The sequence below is a fragment of the Platichthys flesus genome, chromosome 3, assembly GCF_949316205.1.
Source record: "Platichthys flesus chromosome 3, fPlaFle2.1, whole genome shotgun sequence".
In the NCBI taxonomy this organism is placed as follows: domain Eukaryota; kingdom Metazoa; phylum Chordata; class Actinopteri; order Pleuronectiformes; family Pleuronectidae; genus Platichthys; species Platichthys flesus.
The window spans coordinates 3,834,441-3,855,517 of NC_084947.1; the positions used below are offsets into that span (position 1 = coordinate 3,834,441).

Below are 21,077 nucleotides of genomic sequence, written 5' to 3' on the forward strand. Positions count from 1 at the left end.
AGTGGTCTGGGATCAGTGCAGTTACGTAATGACACCGGAACGGGATCACGTTGTGAAACAGTCCAATGGTGGAAAGTGACGGAGGCGTCAGGGAACCCAGCGGAACATCGCGCGCTCAGACACCGCGGACATCCAGGACAGCTCAGCCCGCACACACGCACCGTGCCTGGGCTTCGTTTGCATGGACGCCGGGGCTCCAACGTACCCGGAGGACGGATTCAAGAAGCGGGCGACACCGCGGAGAATGTGAGGAAAGGGAATCGAACACACAACGATGTGCTCCACGGAAAACAACGCGGAGCCGCTCGGGACACGTAAGTGGATTATTGAATAATGGTATTTGTCATCGCGTCCCTCCGTAGCCGGGCAGCGGGTCGCAGGGGGAGCGTTCACCCGCCTGAGGGGCGCTGCTGGCCCGGGGGTGGGGAGCGGGATCACACGGGGATGGTGGAGGTCAGTGTCGGGGAGGGATGGACCTGTCAGCCGGGTTCACTTCACTCTGCTTCCCCCTGTCCTCCCCTCTGTGCAGCCTCGGACCCGGCTCTCCTCCTGGAGCTCAAGACCCGGCGGCCCCCGTCCCTGCTGGGCCGGGCTGGGTGCGAGACCTGGAGCGTGGACTTCTCCCCGGACGGAGCCTGGTTCGCCTGGTCCATGGGTCACGGCATCGTGTGGGTGGTCGCCTGGCCCCTCGACTCCGAGTAGGTTTACCCCGCGGTACTTAAATCCACACGGTGCGTTCAGGTGTCCGTGAGCCTGATAAGCTGGAGGAGAGAACCAGGGCTGCACACAACAACATTATTAATCATTAATGCATCTGCCTGTCATTCATCATGTGTACGAAATGATGCAACAAGGAAAATGTAATGATAATAAACGTATTGATGAGAGTTCAATAGAAAACAAATGGTTGAAAATACAGAATGAAATACATGAATAAATATAAATATGAATCGAGATAAAAGTAAAGTTAATATTGTCGTGTTTAGCTGAGAATAAAATCAAATCTACCATTTCTGGTCTCATTGTTTTCATATGTTTTACTTGGAAAATTAATAAAACACAGATCAAGTATTTATAGATTTGACAGTTTTCTTCTCTGATCAATCAAAACCACAACAAACATGTTTTCATGATTTAATTAATAAGCCAAATACGTATTAAGTCGTCCTCTTGTTCCTGTGATGTAAACTTCACATGTAGCCGCTCTGTTTAACTTGATTGTGACAATAAAAGAGATTAAGGAAAACTAAAATAATTCAAATAAAAGTGCAAAAGAAACTTGAGTAAAGAAGTACAAACAAGAGTTTTCTTCCAATTTCTTGACTGAATTTTAACTTTATTTCAGTTTCTCATTTATCCTCGTATAGAATTTATCTCAATGTGCATTTAAAGCCTGGTTTTCATGGCTCCTGAACATTTCTTAATATGGATTTAATTTGTCAGTGTGATCGTCTCCCTGCGTGTTTACATAGTAGTGCATGAGCATAATGAAGGAGGCAACTGAGGCAACATTCAGTGATTTAACTAGTTGTTAAATCTGTGACACATCAAGGCCAGATCATTGTATTATTTATAGTAGCTGCATGTTTAATGTTCCTTTCTGTCACAGAGACGACCAGGGTGGAGAAACTGACCGAGGGGACAAGAGCTTCAGCTGTGATCACCCGGTGTGGGGCCTCGCCTTCGGGCCCAGGCCCCCGAGATCCGGCGCTGCTGCACGGCCGGTGAACACGTCCTCCAAAGGGAACAACAGCCTGCTCCTGGCCACGGGCCTGGAGAACGGGGTCATCAAGATCTGGAATGTCCTAACGGGTGAGGACTGTAGTTCTGCTGGCTGGGACGTGGTGTGTGCTCTGCTCGGGTTGTAAACAACTTCCTCTGATACCTGCTTGTTCAGGAGATGCTGTGTTTGACCTCCACGGCCATGAAGGAGTCGTGAGGGACCTGGTCTTCCCTCAGAACGGGACGCTCACGCTGGTGTCTTCCTCCCGGGACAAAACCTTGAGGATTTGGGACCTGGCTCAGAAAGGTATGTGCAGTTTGTGTTTAGTAGTTTGTGTTTACAAGCGATGACAAGTCCAGACACAACGCTTCTCCAGAGACAAAGTCCCAGAGAGACTTGTGTCTTTTTTCCGGAGGAAGTCAGTGATAACATAATTTCCAGTGGCGTTCACAAACAATCCGTGCTGATAGGACTCCACTGTTTCACAATGCAAACACAACTCCTTCTGATGTAGTTAAAGGGAATAGCTGCTGTTTACATTTCAGGCGGATTCTGTTTTGTTTATTTTGCATCCTGAGATATCGCCTGTTTTTAATGGTGCATATTTTGTTTAATTTTCATTTCATCTAAGAGACTAAATTCACTACTTATTCTTTCCATTCTTGTTTCGACCGTTTCCCTAAACTTGTCATTGTGTGATATTGATTTCAACTGTTTCTCTAAGACACAAGACACTGTTTTCTTAACGTCCCACTTGTGCACATTTATCACTTTTTAACCTTTTTTGTATTGTAAGGTTTTGTGAAGAAATGCTTATTGTCCAAGTGGTTTTCACAAACAGTTAAAGACTCCATTGTTTCCCAATGCAAACACACTATTCCTCATGTGGTTAATGTTGTTTACATTCAAGGCGGATTCTGTTTATCTATCATACATCCTGAGATATCATCTGTTTTTATACCGGGTGTTGTTTTCCTTTGACTTTGTTCATTTGCACGTTTGAGCTCATTGACTTCATTCTTTCCATTCCTGAGTCGAGCATTTCCTCAAACTTATCATGTGTCTATATTTATTTCCGCTCTTTGCTGCAGCCAGTGTTTCATTAAAGTCCAATAATCTGAAGGAAAACTTCCAAACTTCACTTTTTAGCAACATTTTAATTGTTTTCTTGTTTTTGTTATGAGAAACACTCCTTGGTGGTGAGTTCAAAGACATCCGTAAAAAATCGGCCATTTGAAAGACTTGAGTTTCAGCTTCTCCAAAGAAATCGGATCATTAAGATTAGATCGATCTTTATTTTCTTAAAGTCATCGTCACTATATAGAAATAAATTAGCGTCACGGTTTACATGTGTGGGTTTTTATGGCGACAGTTAATAAAACGTGTTATTACCGTCGCGCCCTTTAAGAACTGTCTGGTCACGGTAGTGCCTCGTCCTCGGGCCAGTGGCGCAATGGATAACGCGTCTGACTACGGATCAGAAGATTCTAGGTTCGACTCCTGGCTGGCTCGATCCTTTTTTTATTTTCTTGACTTTGTTTTTCCTTATCTGTTACTTAGACAATGATATAGACAATTATTATATTTGTATTTATATATTTGTATACATGTTTTTCCTGTCGGCTTCTGCTTTGATCTTTTCTCTTTTGATCTTTTCTGCTGCTGTTCCACCAAACTTAAGTCACTGACACTCACTGTAGTTTCATCATGTAAAACAAAATAAATAATATCTGACTTTGGGGTAAAAATCATCATAATTTTACAAGAATTAAGAGAATTTTATTTCTTAAACAAGCAGTTTTTCAGTCCTTCAGGATCCAAAACCTACAACAGCAAAACTTCACCAAACATTCCTCCATTTCTATCAGGAGTGTTTGATTAACCTCGTTATCTAAACACAAACAAAGAAAAGATTAATTTAATGACTAACAGTGACATTTGTGATAACAAGACCCGAATTATATGTTCAAGACATGAATCAAACCTCCGGAAATAAATGTTTCTGTTAATCCAGATCAGATCGTGTCCCTTAGTTTGAAGTAGCACTAAATTAATAATTCGTTAAAATATGTATAACTTCCGAACACAATTCCTCACATAATAAAACATTAAACGTAAATAAAATGGGAATAGACACAGACAGTTTTGATATCTGCGGTGAATCTGGTCTGTTTTTGATAAACGGTCGACTACGAGCAAACAGGAGAGTTTGTAAATCGTGTTTCTCTCTGTGTGTTCATCACCTCGTCCGTGTTCTAATCACCACTCAGTGCAGCCGGAGTAAAAACCCTCTGTTTGAACAAAGAGGCGAGAGCAAACAAATGTTCCCGTTGAAGTGTTTAAACATTGATGAATGTGCCGTGTGTTGCAGGAAAGAAGGTGCAGGTGCTGTCGGGCCACAAGGACTGGATCAGCTGCTGCAGCGTGTCTCCGGACTGCAGCATGATCGCCTCTGTCGGCAGGTTCGACCGAGTGAGTGACAGAGAAGTTATAAAAACCTGTGAAGAGACACACGTGCATCAGAAGCAACGATAAGACACATGATTTAAATATATACAGTTATACTACATACTATATTATTCCTCAATCCTCATTCCACGGTTTTTAATTTGTATTCTCTGTTGAGTCCAGATTTTAGAAGTTTTTTGTACCTGCAGTTTTGTGTTAGATCTTTGATTTTAATCACATTTTTCTATTTTAAAATGTTTGTGTAGAAGGAGAAAATATTCAGATGAATGGAACATAATCAAAATCTCAATCCTGCATCAGGTGCCTGTGGAGTTTGATCCTTTTGGTTTGAGGTGTTGTCTTTGAGTAATAGATTACATTGTTATTAGTGAGGGGGCCTTGTGCAGGCAGCTTAGCACTTTGGGATTGTTCAGACAGAAAGAGTCTTTGTTAATTATCTTTTTAAAAACTTGAAAAATTGATTCTGTGCCGTGTGCTCGTGTAAATATGTGAACTAAAGGCAGAGTGCGTTGTTTTTTATCTCGTCCTCTCTTTTCCTCTCATCTGTTACTTGTGTGGATCCTCACAGTGAATTTCAGCTTCTGATCACAAGCTTGTTTTTACGACATCATGAGAGGAAACGTTTCCTTTGATAGTGAATAATTGTGGACGATTTTATCGGCTTATAACATTTAGTTATTTGTAGTTTTTTTGTATCAAGCACTGATGTAACTGATCGAGTTACATAGAGCTTTTCAGACATTTGATTTGTGATTTAAATCTCTCACTCCATAATGCAGCGATCTGCTTCTCTTCATCCTCGCCCGTGTTGAGTTTCTGAGAGACGAACAGAAAACCTAAGACGTTTCAGTTTCACTCTGAGACATTTAAAGCAGCAGGAAGCTTCTCATGACCTCCACTCGGACAAGTCGTCACCAGAAAGAGAGACAGACAACGTTTCACTGAGCAGAGCCAGACTCTAAGATCACAATCACTTTAAACTGTAACCTCTGCTCCCCCCCCCCCTCTTCAGATGGTGTGTCTGTGGAGTTTACGCTCGTACACGTTCATCAGGAACCTGACCGGCGGGAACAGGAAGACCTTGTACCTCCTGTCTTCTTGTGACTTCTCTCCTGACGGGGCGCTGCTGGCCACCGCGGCCTTCAGCGGCTCCAGCTGGTGGATCGACCTGTGGGACCCGTACACCGCAGAGAAACTGGCCACTCTGGTGTGAGTTTACACTCAAGACATGAACATGAAGATTTTGTCTGAGCACAAGGTCTTTATTGTCATCGTCCCTAAACACTTTTCTCTCCTCCACAGTGACTACTTTGACGATTACGGTCAAAACCAGATCTCAGCAATACAATTCTCTCCCAACGGTTTGCACTTGTCCATCGTGACCGACTGCAGGTGAGCAGGTGGATCACAGCGTCGAGTGAACGTCAACGCACTTTGCAGAAACTGATTCCAGACACGTGTGTGTGTGTGTGTGTGTGTGTGTGTCTGTGTGTGTTTGCAGAGCTCTTCTGATCTGGGAGCCGGGAAACAAAGGGATGGTGATGCAGACCAAAGCAGACAGAGACTCCAACGGACTCTGCTGCGACTACCATCCACAAGGGGGCGTGGTCGCCACAGGGTAAGGATATCAACCTCACAAGCTTCTGACCTCATGAAGACACTGTGAGCTTTCAAGCTTCTCCTCTGACGGGACAGTGGTCGGGGTCAGTGTGAATTTCAGCAGTAGAAAAAAATCACAATTACTCCTGTGGCAGATTCCACTTCTGTGTCATCACTCCAATTTAAAAACCAACTTCTTTCCAATCCTTCACCTTCATCACATTTTGCTTGAGAAGTGTGTGTCTGTGGTTGGAACTCATTTTTCCCACGAATTGATTTCATTCATGAGAACATGTTTCAGCAGGAACTTTAGAAACTCCTGCTGCTTCAACTGAGCAAACCAAACACTTTAAAAAACGATTATTCCTGAAAGACTCATAACAGACAAACTTAAAAACAGCTGCTTGCCTAATAATATTAATAGCACGTGTGTAAGAATAAAAAGGACAGTCATGTCACTGACCCATCACCTGCCAGTAGCTTCCATTAGTATATCATCAGACAGACTCGACTCGCACCATTACTGGGAATACTTGAACTGGACTTGAGTTTTTTTTTTTTCTTGTTTCCGTGGAACTATTTAATGTTGAGAGGAGGTTTGAGGAGAAGAGTTTGATTCGTTGTTACACACGTGCTATAATACAACACTATTAGATGTTGCTGCTACTCTCTCAATTTAAAAAGAATGAAGGACTGAGCAACTGTTTATAAGAACAACCCTTTAAACCTAATGGTACCTGCTCTCTCTGTGTGCTGGTTACTAGGCCTCAAATTCTCTAGATCCTGATTTTTTTACTTTGGTCTGAACACATTCATAAATAACAATCCCTTAAACATGTCTGGGTTTTTCATCAAGATATAGAATTACTCTGTGAGACATCAAGGAAAATGATGAAAACTTCCTATCTTGTAATTTAAAAATAATCCTGGATCTTCCCCTGATACCAAAACGTACTGGTTTGTTCCCTGACTGATCCCAGATCCCTCCACAGAGTCTTGTGGAAACACGTTCAGTAGTTTTTGTGTAATCTTTTATTATAAACAAACAAACTCCTTCAAATGTTGCTTTCAGGGCTTTTACCAAAACAACTTGTGTTCCACATCTCACATGCAAACAATTACATTTTGAACCTGCACATTTTTCAAAGTGAACTTAATCAACATCGTTCTCGAGCTGGTTCTCATGTTTACTCATGCTTGCCCCCCCCCTCCCCATCCGGCAGAACCAGAGACGGCCACGTGAGGTTCTGGAAGGCGCCCAGGACGGTGCCTAGCCTGTGCCACCTGTGCCGATCCATCCTGCGCCATTCGGTGTCCACGCACCAGCTGGAGCCGCTGCCCCTCCCCAAGAGGATCCTGCAGTACCTCACGTACAGGAACATCCCCGAGCGCCTCAGGACCCGGAGCTCCTCTGAGGAAGAGGAGGAGGAGTGGAGAGGCTGAACACGAACATTTCAAAATAACCAAACAATGCAACTAAGTGATAATTATCCACTGACCACTACTAAAATGCCTTTGTTTGCAGATTGATTAAACGATGCCTCCACAGCTCGGCGCAGGAAGCAGCTCTTAACGTCGAGTTTAGATGCAACATTTACTGCACTAAGGATTTAATTTATTGCACTACTACTGTAAAACGATGTATTAACTAAATTTTCATATACTTATATATATATATGACTTGAATATCACACTTTTATACTGTTAATTTATTGTGTACATATCTAATTTCTAATTCCTGTGTTTATCATAAGGGAACAACACACGACCTGCGACTGTACCTGCACATGTTTGTTGTTAATGTAAAAAATAGAAACCGGAATATATAGGAAATCATTTTATTAAACAGACTTAAACATTTACATGTCTCAGAGCTTTTATTTTTACAGACAGACGGGGAATTTATCACTGACACTGATAATGAAGAGTCCATATTTTAACTAAGTGCCCACAGAAGGGATCAGGGTTAGTGCCTCGGGGACGAGATGAACTGTTTTCCATTTCCTCTTGCATGGGAGTGACTCAGATGGAGAAGTGCTGAGCAGTGGACACGTGAAGACGTCTGGTTCCTTCCAAAAACAAAGTGGTGGTTTCAAACCAGTATGACCGGAGGTGGCAGATTGAAGAGCTGAGAAAAGGTTGCTCGCTTCTTTCCAACCAATCGAGAGGACGCTGTACATCCTTCCAGAGAGAACCTTGCAGGAAATTGTTCAAACTGTTTAAAAGGTTTTAGTAACATTGAAAAAGAGAAGGATAGAAAAGAAGGAAACAAGAGACCAACATCTCTCTGAAAGTTTCTGGATGTAGCAGTGTGGTCCAGTGGCTCTTCACTGTGGTACAAACAGGAGTAGCTGTGGCCACTCATGAATCACTGACTATTTCCTCCTCTTCACGTGACCCTGGTTTACGTTGAGGAGACAGTTCCTGGATCTACGAGGCTTCGCTGACCACCAGGTCTCTCACTGCCTGGAAAGCTGCCACCATGGAGCTCAGCTGGATCTTCTCATCGGTTCCCGAGGCGAGTCTGTGTCTGAGGAGACAACAACAGGATCAGAAACAAGGAGAAGCTGACCTGGTGGCTTTCAGTCCAGTTCATGTTCGTCTACATCTCACTTACTCTATGTCGGCCAACTTGATGAGCAGACCGATCCGGATGTGGGGAGGAAAGTCCACTTAAAATTAGGAATAAAGAAAACTGAATGAATTTGTACAACAGGGTTTATGTGTTTGCATTTAAGGGTTTCTTTAAATAATATAAAAAACACAATTTTCATATTTTAAGCCAAGTATCTAAATTTGAACATTTGTGTGAAGACAAGTCCGTTAGCTGCGGCCTCACCTCTGTGGACGAGCAGGTGAACCTCGGTGAGGATGTCCTGCAGAGCCAAACCTTTCAAAGTCTTCAGCTGCAGGATTTCTGAGAGGACGACGTTAAGGACTTTAAAGATTATCTGTTTATATCATCTTTTTAATTCAGTTTGAGAAGTTACTGTGATGGAATCTATTTCTTTATTCACTTATCTTCCATTTGAGTGTCAAACGAATTTAGAAGCCTCAACTCTGTGATGCTGTCAGTCAGATTAATCAATTGCCAGAAAGAAATCACAGAATAACCAGCTTCTTTAGGATGTTTGGTCTTTTCTGAATTGTACAGAATAAGATAAAAACCCTGGGTTGCATGTCACAGATTGATTATTATCCTGCTGAGTGCCTGAGCCTGGAAGTCAAGGATACGTTTGTATGATGCGGTGAAGTCCTTGTTGAGGGACCAGTCGAGGATGTTGGCGATGTCAGAGCGGAGGGGGTGACCTGTGCAGGTGTACACTGTGTCCTCGGTCACCTTCCCATACGCCATGCTGGTGCTCTGGAACCACAGAGTCACGCTGGTTAACCTCCCCAAACTCTGATGTCTTCAACTGACAGAACTTTTTGTTCTGAATGATCGTGATGTCGTACCTGCAGGATGTTCAGAGATCTCCTCATGTCACCGGATGATAAAGTCACGATGGCTTTCATGCCATCTGGAGTGACGTCAATACTGCCACAAAGAAGAAGCATCTTTGTGTTAGCATTGAATATGTACTGTCATATTTATATTTGTAGATATTTCAAACATAATTGTTTATATTTGTAGATATTTAAACATATATATGCACTGAAGTGTATCGCTAATTGTGAAATATTTGTATAAATGCCATAAACAAATACACACATAATGTCACTCTTCTATTACTGATCTACAGAATCTAAATTCAGGCCACTTTGTGTGACTCACTAGTTTGCAGACAGTCAAAAGGAAAACATGTTTCTACTACACAACCTACACAACACACACCTCTCCTGCTGGATCACATATTCCAGTCGGGGAACCATCTGATCTGGGGACAGCGGGCCGAAGCGAAACCTGGTGCAGCGAGACTGGAGAGCCGGGATGATCTTGGACAGGTAGTTGCAGATGAGACAGAAGCGAGTGTTTTCTGTGAACTTCTCAATCACTGAGAGAAGAGAGAGAGGAATAGAGAGAGAGAGAGAGGAAGATAGAGAGAGAGGAAGAGAGAGGAAGAGAGAGAGAGAGAGAGAGAGAGAAAAGAGAAAGCACAAGTCAGAAAGAACCTAAAGCTGCAACCTGGCCATGAACAAGTCTTTGTCTTTGTTCACAAGTTAAAGTTCCAGTCGGAACTAAATCTGCAGATCTTCACACATGGAGTTTATAAATGAATATCAGGGTGGAACCAGTCTGTAATTCACCAGCAGCCAAATTGTCTGGCTGCTCATTGAGCCGTGCAGCTCACAGTGGGCGACGCTCAGCCGAACAGATGGCTCACCTCGTCGCAATGCATTCTGGGCGTCCTGGGTCATGGCATCGGCCTCGTCCAGTATCACCAACTTGTAGCCCTTCCTGGGGGGAAAGGGGGGACGGACACAACGGCAGTTTGAATACCTCCTCTTGTGGTTGTGGGTTGCAGATAGAGAGAAACTCCGGTCTTACTTGAAGATGGTGCGTGTGCTGGCGAAGCTCAGGACGGGTCCGCGTACAACATCGATACCTCGGTCATCAGATGCGTTTAACTACAAAACAAATCAGAGGTGAACATCAAATCAGGGAGAAGCCGTCACACCAGAGTGAATAAAAAAACCAAACGTACCTCCAACACCATGGAGTTGAACTCTTTTTCCTTGTACAGCTGCCGGGCACAGGCCAGGATGGTGGAGGTCTTGCCGGTTCCAGGGGGACCGTAGAACAGGAGGTGGGGGAGCTTCTCCTCGCTGATAAACCTCTGGACTGTGGAGAGGAAACCGGGGTTTAAAAAGAATAACAGTACATAGAAGATATGGTTCTTTTAAATAATATTTAAAACACAAGGACAAGTAAGAAATATGTGGCCTTAGTAATTATTTTATAACTTCACTGACAATACCACTAATTTAGACAATGACATGAGTAAATGACAGACAGAAGTTATTCATATTGAAGTATATATATATATAACTTCTTAATTTTAGTACTATTTGTGTTCTTTACACATTCAATGTAACAAGATTAAAACAAATATAAGTTAGATGTTGACCCCTAAACCATGTTATTCTTCACTTAATGAGGTTAACACATTTAATGAGGGGGTCCACACACTTACTGGTGGTCAGAATATCTTTGTGTGAGATCAGATCATCAAGTTTCTGAGGTCTGTACTTCTCGACCCTGGAAGCAGAAACACATCGTTAATACACATATATTATAAATACTTGCTATTGCTAAATTATGCTTGCAGTATTTACTACGAGCTCAGTACTTTAAACTGGTTTAAATATAACGGATTAGCAACGTTAATCTCTGACAAGTATCACGTAAAACCGGACCTCATTTAAATGTCTCTACTTTATAACATCGTAATGATGTGTTTGGGTCAATATGAGATAAACGTATGTAACACTCACGACTTCACGTTGTGTTGGTGTCACTCTACAATTCGGCACACACGTGTTTGCACCACACACAAATACAATCAACTAAAATGGACAAGTTTAAAACTCTTGGCAGCTGCAGCAGCACAGCGATGCTAGCTGCACCTATTAGCCATCACATCGCCACACACTGGCCGCGGATCAGTTTTAATCATCCACACAAACACGAGGAGAATCTGACGTTTCCCGTTTAAAGCTTGAAAACTGTTTTGTTTACTTCTCAGGACACAGGTCAACACGCTGCTTCCTGCTAACACACAGGCTATAGGTTAGCTAGCTAATGCTAACCGGCTGTAAACTGCTGTGCACTCACCAGGGCAGGTTCCTGACACGTTCCGGTACTTTACTGGTTTCAGCCATGGGTCCAGTTCTCTGTGAAACTCAGATCCACGTGAGTTTGATTTGTGCTTTTACTCTTTCGGCCTCTGTTTCCGCTGCTGTGTTTCGCGCGCTACACAACCAACCGTGCGTCCCGCGTCACGCCGTACAGCCAATGGGATCACTTCGTCTGCTGCGGTGGGCGGGGACTGTGGATAAAGAGGTAAAATGTCAAAAATGAAAACTTTAGATATTTTATTAGTTTTGTTTCACTGTGTAAAAACATTCCTGGGGCCAGTGCTGAAACAATTCTAATTTATATAATATTATTTATGTTAATAATAATAATAGCAACAATAATAATGGTACACTTTTATACACTTAATTTGTTTAGCCCCTTTCGTACAAGAAATGCAGGGCTTTACAAACAATATACATTAACATAAAAACATGTTAATAATAAAAAATTATATAAACATGTTCAATGTTATTCATACAGGAGAAAATATATAAACAATTCAACTAAGGATCAGTCTTTTGGGTTTGGACCTGATGTTCTCAGCTGCCAGAGTCAAACACTGATGTGAACAGATCAGATCCTTCACACCAACCAGTCACATTTAACAATTTAGACTTATTCAATACTTTTAGTTTGCGTTATCATGATGAAAAGATAATTTAATCATTGTCACGATCACTTGGAGCCTGAGGGCTTGTCTTGGCACATCCAAATCCTCTCCTATATAAAAAGGGATTCAGATAATGGACTATTTGTTTGACCTGTTGTGTAACATTCAACAACTGTGTCCAGTGTCTGATTATTTCATATATTATACAAACTTATGTGAACAATCCTATCTGTACATGTTGTGTCAAGGGTGCAGTGTAGCCTACATGCATATATTTTGTATTTTGACCCGAAACTAATATTTTACAAGTGCAGCTCCCATCCTTCAACATGACCCCTTCAAAGTAAATCAGCATCCTGATGGTTCAGCTCATGTAAGAGATGTGAGTAATGAACAGTTCAAGCAAAGACTTTGGATTTTTCCTCTGCAGTGCCTTTAATTGGAGCAAAATATCTGTATTACATAAGAAAAAGCACAATTCTAATAATAAAAAACATAATTTTGTGTAACTGAAATATACACTTTTCTCTTTTACCTCTTTAATCCTCTTGTGATACTTGAGATTTATATCCGGGCACCTTCAAAGCATCATGACCCCAGCAATCCAGCAATTCTATATCACATAGCAATCACATATTGGATTTATTTAACTTTCACTTTTTTTAATCACGCCATTCTCCTTTTGTTGTTGTAATTTGAATAAGTAACCTTAATTTTTATGAGTCGTCTGATTGAGACCAAGATTTTGTAGAGCGCAGAAAAAGAACCGAGGAGAGCACATGCAGACAAGTTCAAAATATCATAAGAAATAATTTGTCAACAAAGTTAAAAAGATGAAATCAGTGTGTGGATCTGCAGGTGCTGTGTGTGTGTGTGTGTGTGTGTGTGTGTGTCCGTGCACATGTGTCAGTGTGCACATTCAGCTGCATGTGCATTATAACAATCATCCACACGTCTACCACCATCCCTCCTGAGCCAGTGAGCGAGATGAGCGTGGACCTGGTGCAGGCCTGCAGACTGGAGGATCCCACCGCCCTAATCTCGCGAGATCTCCTCCTCTCGCCTGCCTGCGATGCTGTTGCTGTGGGTTTGATTGACAGGAAACATGTCGGTGTGGTGGGAGCGAACCGGGATGCTGCTGCTGCCACGGGAGACAGGGACCTGCATCCAGTCCTCTCATCAGCACCAGTGAAACCCACCGGGCTCTTCACGTCCGCTGATGATGCGCTGATCAGCTTTTTTATTTTTATTTTTTAATTATTATTATTATTATTATTACCGCCATCCTTGTTTCTAACGTCCATTCGCAGGGGGAACCCGATGGATGCTCTGGCGAACCCGCTCCGCATCTTCCCCACCTTGCGCTCGGTGTAGGAGGCAGAGGCACCTGGATGAAACAGCAGGAACTACGAGGACTGTTGTTGCAATGGAGTCGAGTCTCTCACGGCTCAAAGCTCGTCTGTAAACCCACAACATCTCGTTTCATGGCGTTCTGCAGGTCGCTCTGCTCCGTGGGCTCCTCCACGTCTCTCTCCTGAATTCCCGTTCTGTTCTCTTATTTCTATATTTGATTTTTTTTTCTTCTGTTCCGTTATTATTTGAAGTGCAGAAGGAGGTAAAAAAAAAGTGTGGGGGGGATATAACGACCACTGCTCGACCCAAACTATGAACGAGGAGATGACAAAAAGCGAGGAGCAGCATCTGAGTTTGCAGAAAGCCTTGCAGCAGTGCGAGTTGGTGCAGAACATGATAGACATAAGCATTTCCAGTTTGGAGGGTTTACGGACCAAATGTGCCACATCCAACGACTTGACACAGAAGGAGATACGCACGCTGGAGGTAAGCACGGGTGGTGATGGCTGAATCTGTGCATCTTCAATGTGAATCGATACAGGGGCTGTCATCGTCTCTTATTTATTTCTAGGCCACTGTGCATGTTTTTTTCTTCTTCCCCCTCCTGTGCCTTGCTCGTCTTTTTCTGCGTAAATACGCACAGATGGACGCCGGTGCAAATCTATCTGCTCAGTGCAGTGCAATAAATCAGGAGGAGGCTGCATCCACGGGGCTGCAGTGGGGCTATAGACTTGCGCATTCTGCAGGTGGCGGCGAGAGAAGGTGGCTCTTCTCCATCAGAATAATATGTGAGGCCTGTAGGCTGCTGATGCTGCTGCTGCCACCGCTGCTGCTGCTGCTGCTGCCCGTGTTTACAATCCACCAGCAGCCTGCGCAACCGTCCGAGCGGCGCATCCAGGCCGCGCCGCCGTTACGCAAGGGCGAGCAGATTAGAGAGATTGGAACTAAATGTCATTATCCGCGTAATTGGCCGGCGGGTGTCTTCCCTAAAAAAAAAAATATGTTACGTTACGTAATGTCCATCGCATCCAAGTATGATGTTGTGTTTGACTGTGGCCCCTCCAACCGCCCCCCCTCTCTATCTGTGGCTGTGAAGGGACTAATACACTGAATAAAACGCCATAAAGTGCGATAAGGTTTCTGGAAACTCAGCCAGCGAGCACCGGGGACCCAGAGGAGCGTGAAGGGCCCGTCCCAGTGTCTCGGTGATGACCCCATGGAGATAAAAACAAACAGCGTTAAGTGCGATAAGGTCGCAATAAACTCACCGCTGAGTGTCTGTGTGCACACTTTGAAGCGCCAGCGGGAATATCACTGAGATATATGACATAAAAACACAGCACAGGGAGCGAAGTCACCCTAATCCCAAACCACCCCGACAGGAATATGAGGATACAGAATTATACAAGATATAAACATATAGTAATACATCCGGTGACGTGTCTGAGCGTCTCAGAGGAGGTGTTACACCGCCAGGGGACAGGAAGAGGAGACAGCCAATTAACCAATCTGCTGAAATCATGCGAATTTAATGCGTTTTAATGAGATCTGGATCATATGTTATGTTATGAATTACAGGGATATTCTTCAGTTTGGGGTCCCTCAGCTTTTCTTGAAATAAAAAATACATTATTTGATGTGCAGATCTGTCCAAAGCTCCTGTGCTCCGTGGCAAGGGGACGGAGGTTACAGGAAGTCAGGAAGAAGGAGGCTGTTGTAACTTTTATTCTGGCTGCATGAAGGCTGACCACCCTGACTTTCCTTTGGGAGAACACAGGAGTGTAAACTGTTAAATGGAAAAGATAATTTCACTTGTGCCACGGTTCGTAAGGGCAGAGTTGTGTTGATGTTCCACAATCGAAGTACCAGGAAGTTCTCATCCTTTTAAAAGTGATGTAAATAGTATTATATAAATAGATGTTTGTTAGCCTATAGCCTATTTGTTTAAGGAGCTTTGCATTGTTTTAAACTATCGTCACTGTTATAGAATCATGTTCTGAGCATGAGACTTGATGTGACACACATTCTTCCAGACTGCAGAGGGCAGTGGTGCAAGAGAGAAGATGTTTCCCATCAGAGAGAAGAAGATATGTGTTTCTACCTGTTGAATTGAATGCAGGGAATAGGATGCTTAAGGGATATTGTGGTTGTTGTTGTACATGAACAGTACTGAGGTAGTGTGTATAGATACTGCAGTACTTTACAAAGTGCAAATACTTGAGTTTCCATTGATATACAGTTTTTGTTCAATGAATCCATATGTGTGAAAATAGAAGGTTTTAAACAACATGTATGACACAGCAAAGCATATTGACCATATCTGGTTAGAATAAGTGTTATTTCAAGTTTCATTAGGTTCATTTGATATATTTTCAACCACATCTCCTCAAAAATGTGATCTGACACTAGTTGACACTGGGCTGTTGGTGAATATACTGTAAGTCAGACTGAGTTGATTTAGATTCAGCTTTTCATTACATTAATTGAAGAGTCCCTTTGCTGTTGTTTGGTGCTCGGTTGCACACAACAGCTGGTTTGTCTGAAAAAACAGATGCATGTTGCAGATACAGTTTATTTTATATATAAGTCATGATAAATATAAGAATATTGATTACTATGATTTCAAATCCGGGTCAAAGATCAGATCTCTAGTTCCCCCTATGGTCCAGATTTACATAGGCTTACTAATGCTTACTAATGCTTTATGAAGTTATGGAGGTCTGCTACTTGTGTTTCTGTATTTGCTTGTGTTGTAACTTTTTTACAGCGCATGTGTCGTCAAAATTGATAAAGGTGTTTTCTTAATTCGCAGTGAGTGGAGCTCTCTGGGCCACCATACAGATTTGCTATTTTTCCAAATAGTGAGGTTCCAGGACTAATTAAGGCCCAGCTCATGTTCCTTCGGTAGAGGGTCACTCTTACTCTTTGTCTTTATAAATGCATAGAAATCTGATTACTTAGATTTAATGCGAACGACCTGAAGCGCTTAATGAAGATATAACAGTGAGATATTTACAAAACAAATTGATGTATCTCTATGTTTGACCATTCTGTAGCAACTTTCAAAATGATCTTCAATAAGCTTATAGTTTTACTGTATATGCAACAGTTGACAGTGCTTAAAATATGATATGATAAGTTTTTTCCACCAAACAAGATAATTCCAACATGAATTCAGGTCAGAGATATTTTGAAAGTCATGTTCTGTTGTGGGCTGCACTTCCTCTCCGCTGTTAAATTTAGTCTCCAATCTCTGAAACACATTTGATCAATATCTGGGAACAATAGAAATATGTCTCGTGCTTCTGCAGAAGTTTAGAATGGATGGAACCGTGCTCATCAGTTTATCTGTTTGTGTTTATAAACTAACATGTGAAAAGAAACGTGTTTTACAAGTGAGGACAAAGAGAATCGCTCTCCACAGTTAATTCACATTCTCCTGAGAACCGTCTAATCTTGTTAAAACCCTCCGAGCCTTCCAGGGCGACCGTCCTCTTATTGCCTCGGCGACAAATGAGTGGTCCACCCGGGGTTTTGATCAGGATCAGGATGACGTCAGTCGTACGCAGAGCCTCCCTCGTTAACCTGTCCTGATCTGTATCGAGCGGCGCTGTGGATGGGAGATTCCTCCATCTCTATTATTAACTCCAAGGACCCAGATTGGGCCTCAGACTGAATCTGTTGGAGGCTCTGACCCTGTTTAGCCAACAGCTTCACCCAGATGAGCGGCCCCTATCATTACCTGGATGTCGTGTCACTGCTGGTTTCCATTAATATGATTATGCATCGTTGCTGGTATCCCTGGGAGACGCTGGAATGATCAACGCACATGGTGAATGATCTGTTGTTTTCAGGCCTGCACACACACACAGAGACACACACACAGGAACCTGACGTGCAAACCCTGTCATGTATTTCATTTGAAAGAAATAATGGCAAGTGTTGTTTTTCCTTTATATTCAAGTATATACAACGGGTGAAGGCTCTGCAGTGTTTATTCAGAACTCAGCTTTGTTGCTTTAGATGTGGAACTAATGTATGTTTCTACTCATAGTCAGGAAATCAAAGGCTGTGAGGAGTACTTTTTTATGTTTGATAAGAATCGGGCTGTAGAGGATAATGTGCCTTTAAGGTAGACGTCAGCCAATCGGAGCTAACGAGAGAAATTCAAACCTGACCTTACTTTCAGATCAAATACGTACAAAAGGGAATAATAGTTGAGTTTCCATCCACCTGACACATAAAACTCCAATATCCTATGTAAGCTATTAGAAAGATATAGATTATTACATATTGATCTTTGTGTGTTGTGTGTTCAGTTTGTGTGATTAACGGTGTAGTTTGAGAAATGGGATGTGTAGGTTAAAGAGTCAAGATAATTTAGTGTCTGCTGCTTTGATTTTGAAGATTCCTTTTTTTTTTAAGTATCCTCAGCTTTTGGGAAATTGAGTACTAAATCATTGAAGTACCTTTTTAATACGTCTACTATAATATTATTGTAGTATTGAATACTTTCAGTGTAGATCCAGCTCCTATCGGTCTTTTTAGCTGCTACTTCTTACATATAAACCATTTTCTCTCATATTTCCTGACTTATGAATTACTTGAGTACGTTTCAGCTCAGTAGAGTTAATCCGAATACTATACGTGCACGCTAACAGCCAATGATTTGATGTTTTAAAGTAAAAAGTTCAGAATCTGCATCTCCCTTTGTTTAAAGACCTTCACGCTGTTGGTTAAAGCTTGTTTGATAGTGCTGGACATTTTTCTAATGCAGGAAAGTGCAGGGCTCCAGTTTAACTGATTAGAAAAAGCTGGTGCAGAAGTCCTAGTCTGTTTCACTGAGTGTTCATCAGTTTATCTGGATTAACCGTGAGTGTAGCACTTGTGAAGGGGTCAGTTTGGCTCATGTCTCAAATGGGACTAGCTCCATATGCTCCACTTCAGCAATCTGCTTAAAGAGCGACTCCATCATTTTAGGAGGTATGCCTGGTTCTGTCCTGTTAACCGGGGTTTAGACTGAGTCTATAACAGGAACTTTTTATGATTTCCTCATCAGAAAAATATACTTTAAAGCTCCTACAAGCCTGTTCGCTAGTTTAATGTAGAGGTGGTATCAGAAAACTGGTGTTAGGAGGAGACCCGACTTACAAAACCAGAAAACCAAGAGTAAACAGAGAGTAAAGAAAATCACATGATTTGTGTATGTGTGAAAAGCAAACTACGGGTAAACTCTGCAGCCAATTCTCCAGATTTCACTCGCAGGTCACGTCTGAAAACAGTTTGTCTGCACGAGCTTCTTTACAAAAACATATGATGCCCTCATGTAGACGTCAACTCCGTTAGTAATATTTATGTTTTCCTGTTTCTTACCTTCTGTCTCTGCTGCGGTCACAGACGTGGTAGAAACGTGGATCATCTCCAGCTTGTGTCGTGCTCTTGTTAGCCGGTTAGCTCTGTGAGCTTCTGCTTGCACACCTGGTCCACAGCCCGGTGTGTTCGGTCCCTTCTGGTTTTCACCACAGCTTAACGATGAATTAACCATTACCACCTCAAAGTTGTTACCACAATAAGTTTCCGTTCTTATATTGTCTCTGTCGTACGTATGAAACCGTTCTAGGAGTAGATAAATGCCTCAAACCACAGGAGATTGAATCAAGCAGCTCTTTCCCAACCTGCGTCCCCTCATACCTCTAGAAATATACCAGTATGATAACCAGTTTACCAGTATGTTAAAAGCATGTGTACACAACAAGATATTTTACCTTTTTCTCCCTGAAACATGATTTAAATTGCTCAGTTGTTTTGTCATACAGATTTAAATTCACCTCTTTTCATGTGACCTCTGGACGTGTGTGTGTTAAGAATCTTGGCTGCGTGGGAGCTGTCCGGTGCTGAAAGATGTTTTTGTCATTTCCTTGTGGTCACCGATGGTTTGTTGAATATTCTTTGGTCCAATTCAGTTTGAAACGAGCAATATTGAATGTCTGATATGTGCTTGTATAGGGAAAACGAGCACCTTCTTTTAAAGTAACTCTGAAAATTACGATTTTCGTAGCCCCCCCGCGTCATGAGCAAGTTCCCCCTGCACAGACTCTGTTAGAACATTTATAATTAATATGTGGATATAAGTGTTTACAGTTGCATCATCTGCAGTTTGTTTTTATTAATATGAGAGACTATTCTTAAGTGATAAACTGAATATAGAGTAGTTTGAATAATCTACACTTGGAAAGTACTTTGAATACTTTAAGTGTGTTTGGCTACTTTTACTGAAGTAGAAAAGTGATTTTGTTTGTTGTTACTTCCTAACGAGTGTCATGGCTCTATTTTCATCGAGGGTTTTTCAGTGCTTTGTTTTTTTTATTATTTCAAATGTTTGTGTTTTGCTGTGAATTTGTCATGAGTTCTATGGTTTTGTTAATCCCGGATGCCTTTTTGTCTTTTCCCTGAATTAGATGAAACACATTATCCTGCAGTAACTGTGTATTATGTGGATAGAAACTCAAATATATATATATATTTTTCACTTATAGGTTCTAGTTGTGAAGTAATGCAGTTACTGACAATAAGACATGTTGAATAGTTTATTGCCGTGAATATTTATACGAGGTGAAACATTTAAGTCTGAACAGCAGGAAGTTACTGGAATTCCAAAATAACACAAACAAAGACACACGTTGCTGTTGTAAAAAGTACATGATGATGAATAATAGGTAATAATTACATAATGATGATTGAGCTGGTTTGTATAAGCACAGGTTCAGGCAAGAGCACTAACCCAGGTCAGAGTATAGGCCCAGGCCAGAGCATTAACACCTCCAGGCAAGAGCACTAACCCAGGCCAGAGTACAGAACCAGGCCCTTCCTGGTGCGGGCACTAACCCAGAACCAGCCCAGCCCTTTGAGACCTGCACTGCCCTGGGTGACCACTTGACAACGTGTCACATGAGCACATGCACTATTTAAATGACCATAACTCTGTTCTGAAATAAGATGTGAAAATTAAATGAATACAAAATATTAGCATTAGACAATTGGGTTTAACGATCCCAAGATACATGAGAGAGTGTGAACTGTCTGATAAGAGCCCCCCCAGTCTCCCCTGCATGTGGGACCTGAACATGAGAATCTCTTTCACTTCATGTCTTTGGTTCAGCCTGAAATATCATTTGTTCTCCTTCCTGTCGCCGCTCACCACGTTATCTGAGGACACGTCTGTGACCTTTGTGGTTCAAACACGCTTTGAACATGTGAATTAGAGTCAAATGTTGCATCACATCAGGTACAAAGTTAAGACAGTGAGTTCAGAGCTATGGTCAGTTACTGGTTTGTTTTCTCCTGATGTGTCTGTCTGATCAAAAGACGAGAAATAAAAATGCTGATGCATGTGTCCACTCCTCTCCACTCCACTCCCTGTGCCAGTTTCCCAGTGTAACCACAGCTTTCAGCCACTAACCACTGAGCCGCCCCCAGTGGAGCAAACAGGCGTTAAGTGAGCTCAGTGGTCGAAGTTGAGGTGG

At 42.2% G+C, this 21,077-nt stretch overlaps 3 protein-coding genes and 1 non-coding gene across 4 annotated transcripts in view; 3 read left to right on the top strand and 1 right to left on the bottom strand.

Moving 5' to 3' along the window:
• Positions 1-42: 42 nt before the first annotated feature.
• wsb2 (WD repeat and SOCS box containing 2) lies at positions 43-7,651 on the top strand. Its single transcript, XM_062381437.1, has 9 exons — positions 43-314; positions 530-698; positions 1,610-1,812; positions 1,898-2,029; positions 4,095-4,195; positions 5,205-5,401; positions 5,495-5,584; positions 5,694-5,810; positions 7,015-7,651. The coding sequence occupies exons 1-9, from the start codon at positions 275-277 to the stop codon at positions 7,232-7,234; spliced, it is 1,269 nt and encodes a 422-aa protein (XP_062237421.1). The 5' UTR covers positions 43-274; the 3' UTR covers positions 7,235-7,651.
• trnar-acg (transfer RNA arginine (anticodon ACG)) lies at positions 3,163-3,235 on the top strand. Its single transcript has one exon. It is a non-coding gene; the product is annotated as a tRNA-Arg (tRNA).
• Positions 7,614-11,727, bottom strand: rfc5 (replication factor C (activator 1) 5). Its single transcript, XM_062381438.1, has 11 exons — positions 11,568-11,727; positions 10,927-10,991; positions 10,438-10,574; positions 10,281-10,360; positions 10,117-10,190; positions 9,627-9,786; positions 9,248-9,329; positions 9,026-9,155; positions 8,631-8,708; positions 8,409-8,463; positions 7,614-8,321 (listed from the first exon to the last, which is right to left on the bottom strand). Exons 1-11 carry the CDS (start codon positions 11,612-11,614, stop codon positions 8,222-8,224), a joined length of 1,008 nt encoding a protein of 335 aa, XP_062237422.1. The 5' UTR covers positions 11,615-11,727; the 3' UTR covers positions 7,614-8,221.
• A 1,522-nt stretch (positions 11,728-13,249) lies between these two features.
• ksr2 (kinase suppressor of ras 2) overlaps positions 13,250-21,077 on the top strand; it is a 78,335-nt gene continuing 70,507 nt past the window's right edge. The window contains exon 1 of the mRNA XM_062379531.1: positions 13,250-14,040. Coding sequence (XP_062235515.1) covers positions 13,867-14,040 — 174 coding nt within the window. The 5' untranslated portion in view covers positions 13,250-13,866. The remainder of the gene's footprint in view (positions 14,041-21,077) is intronic.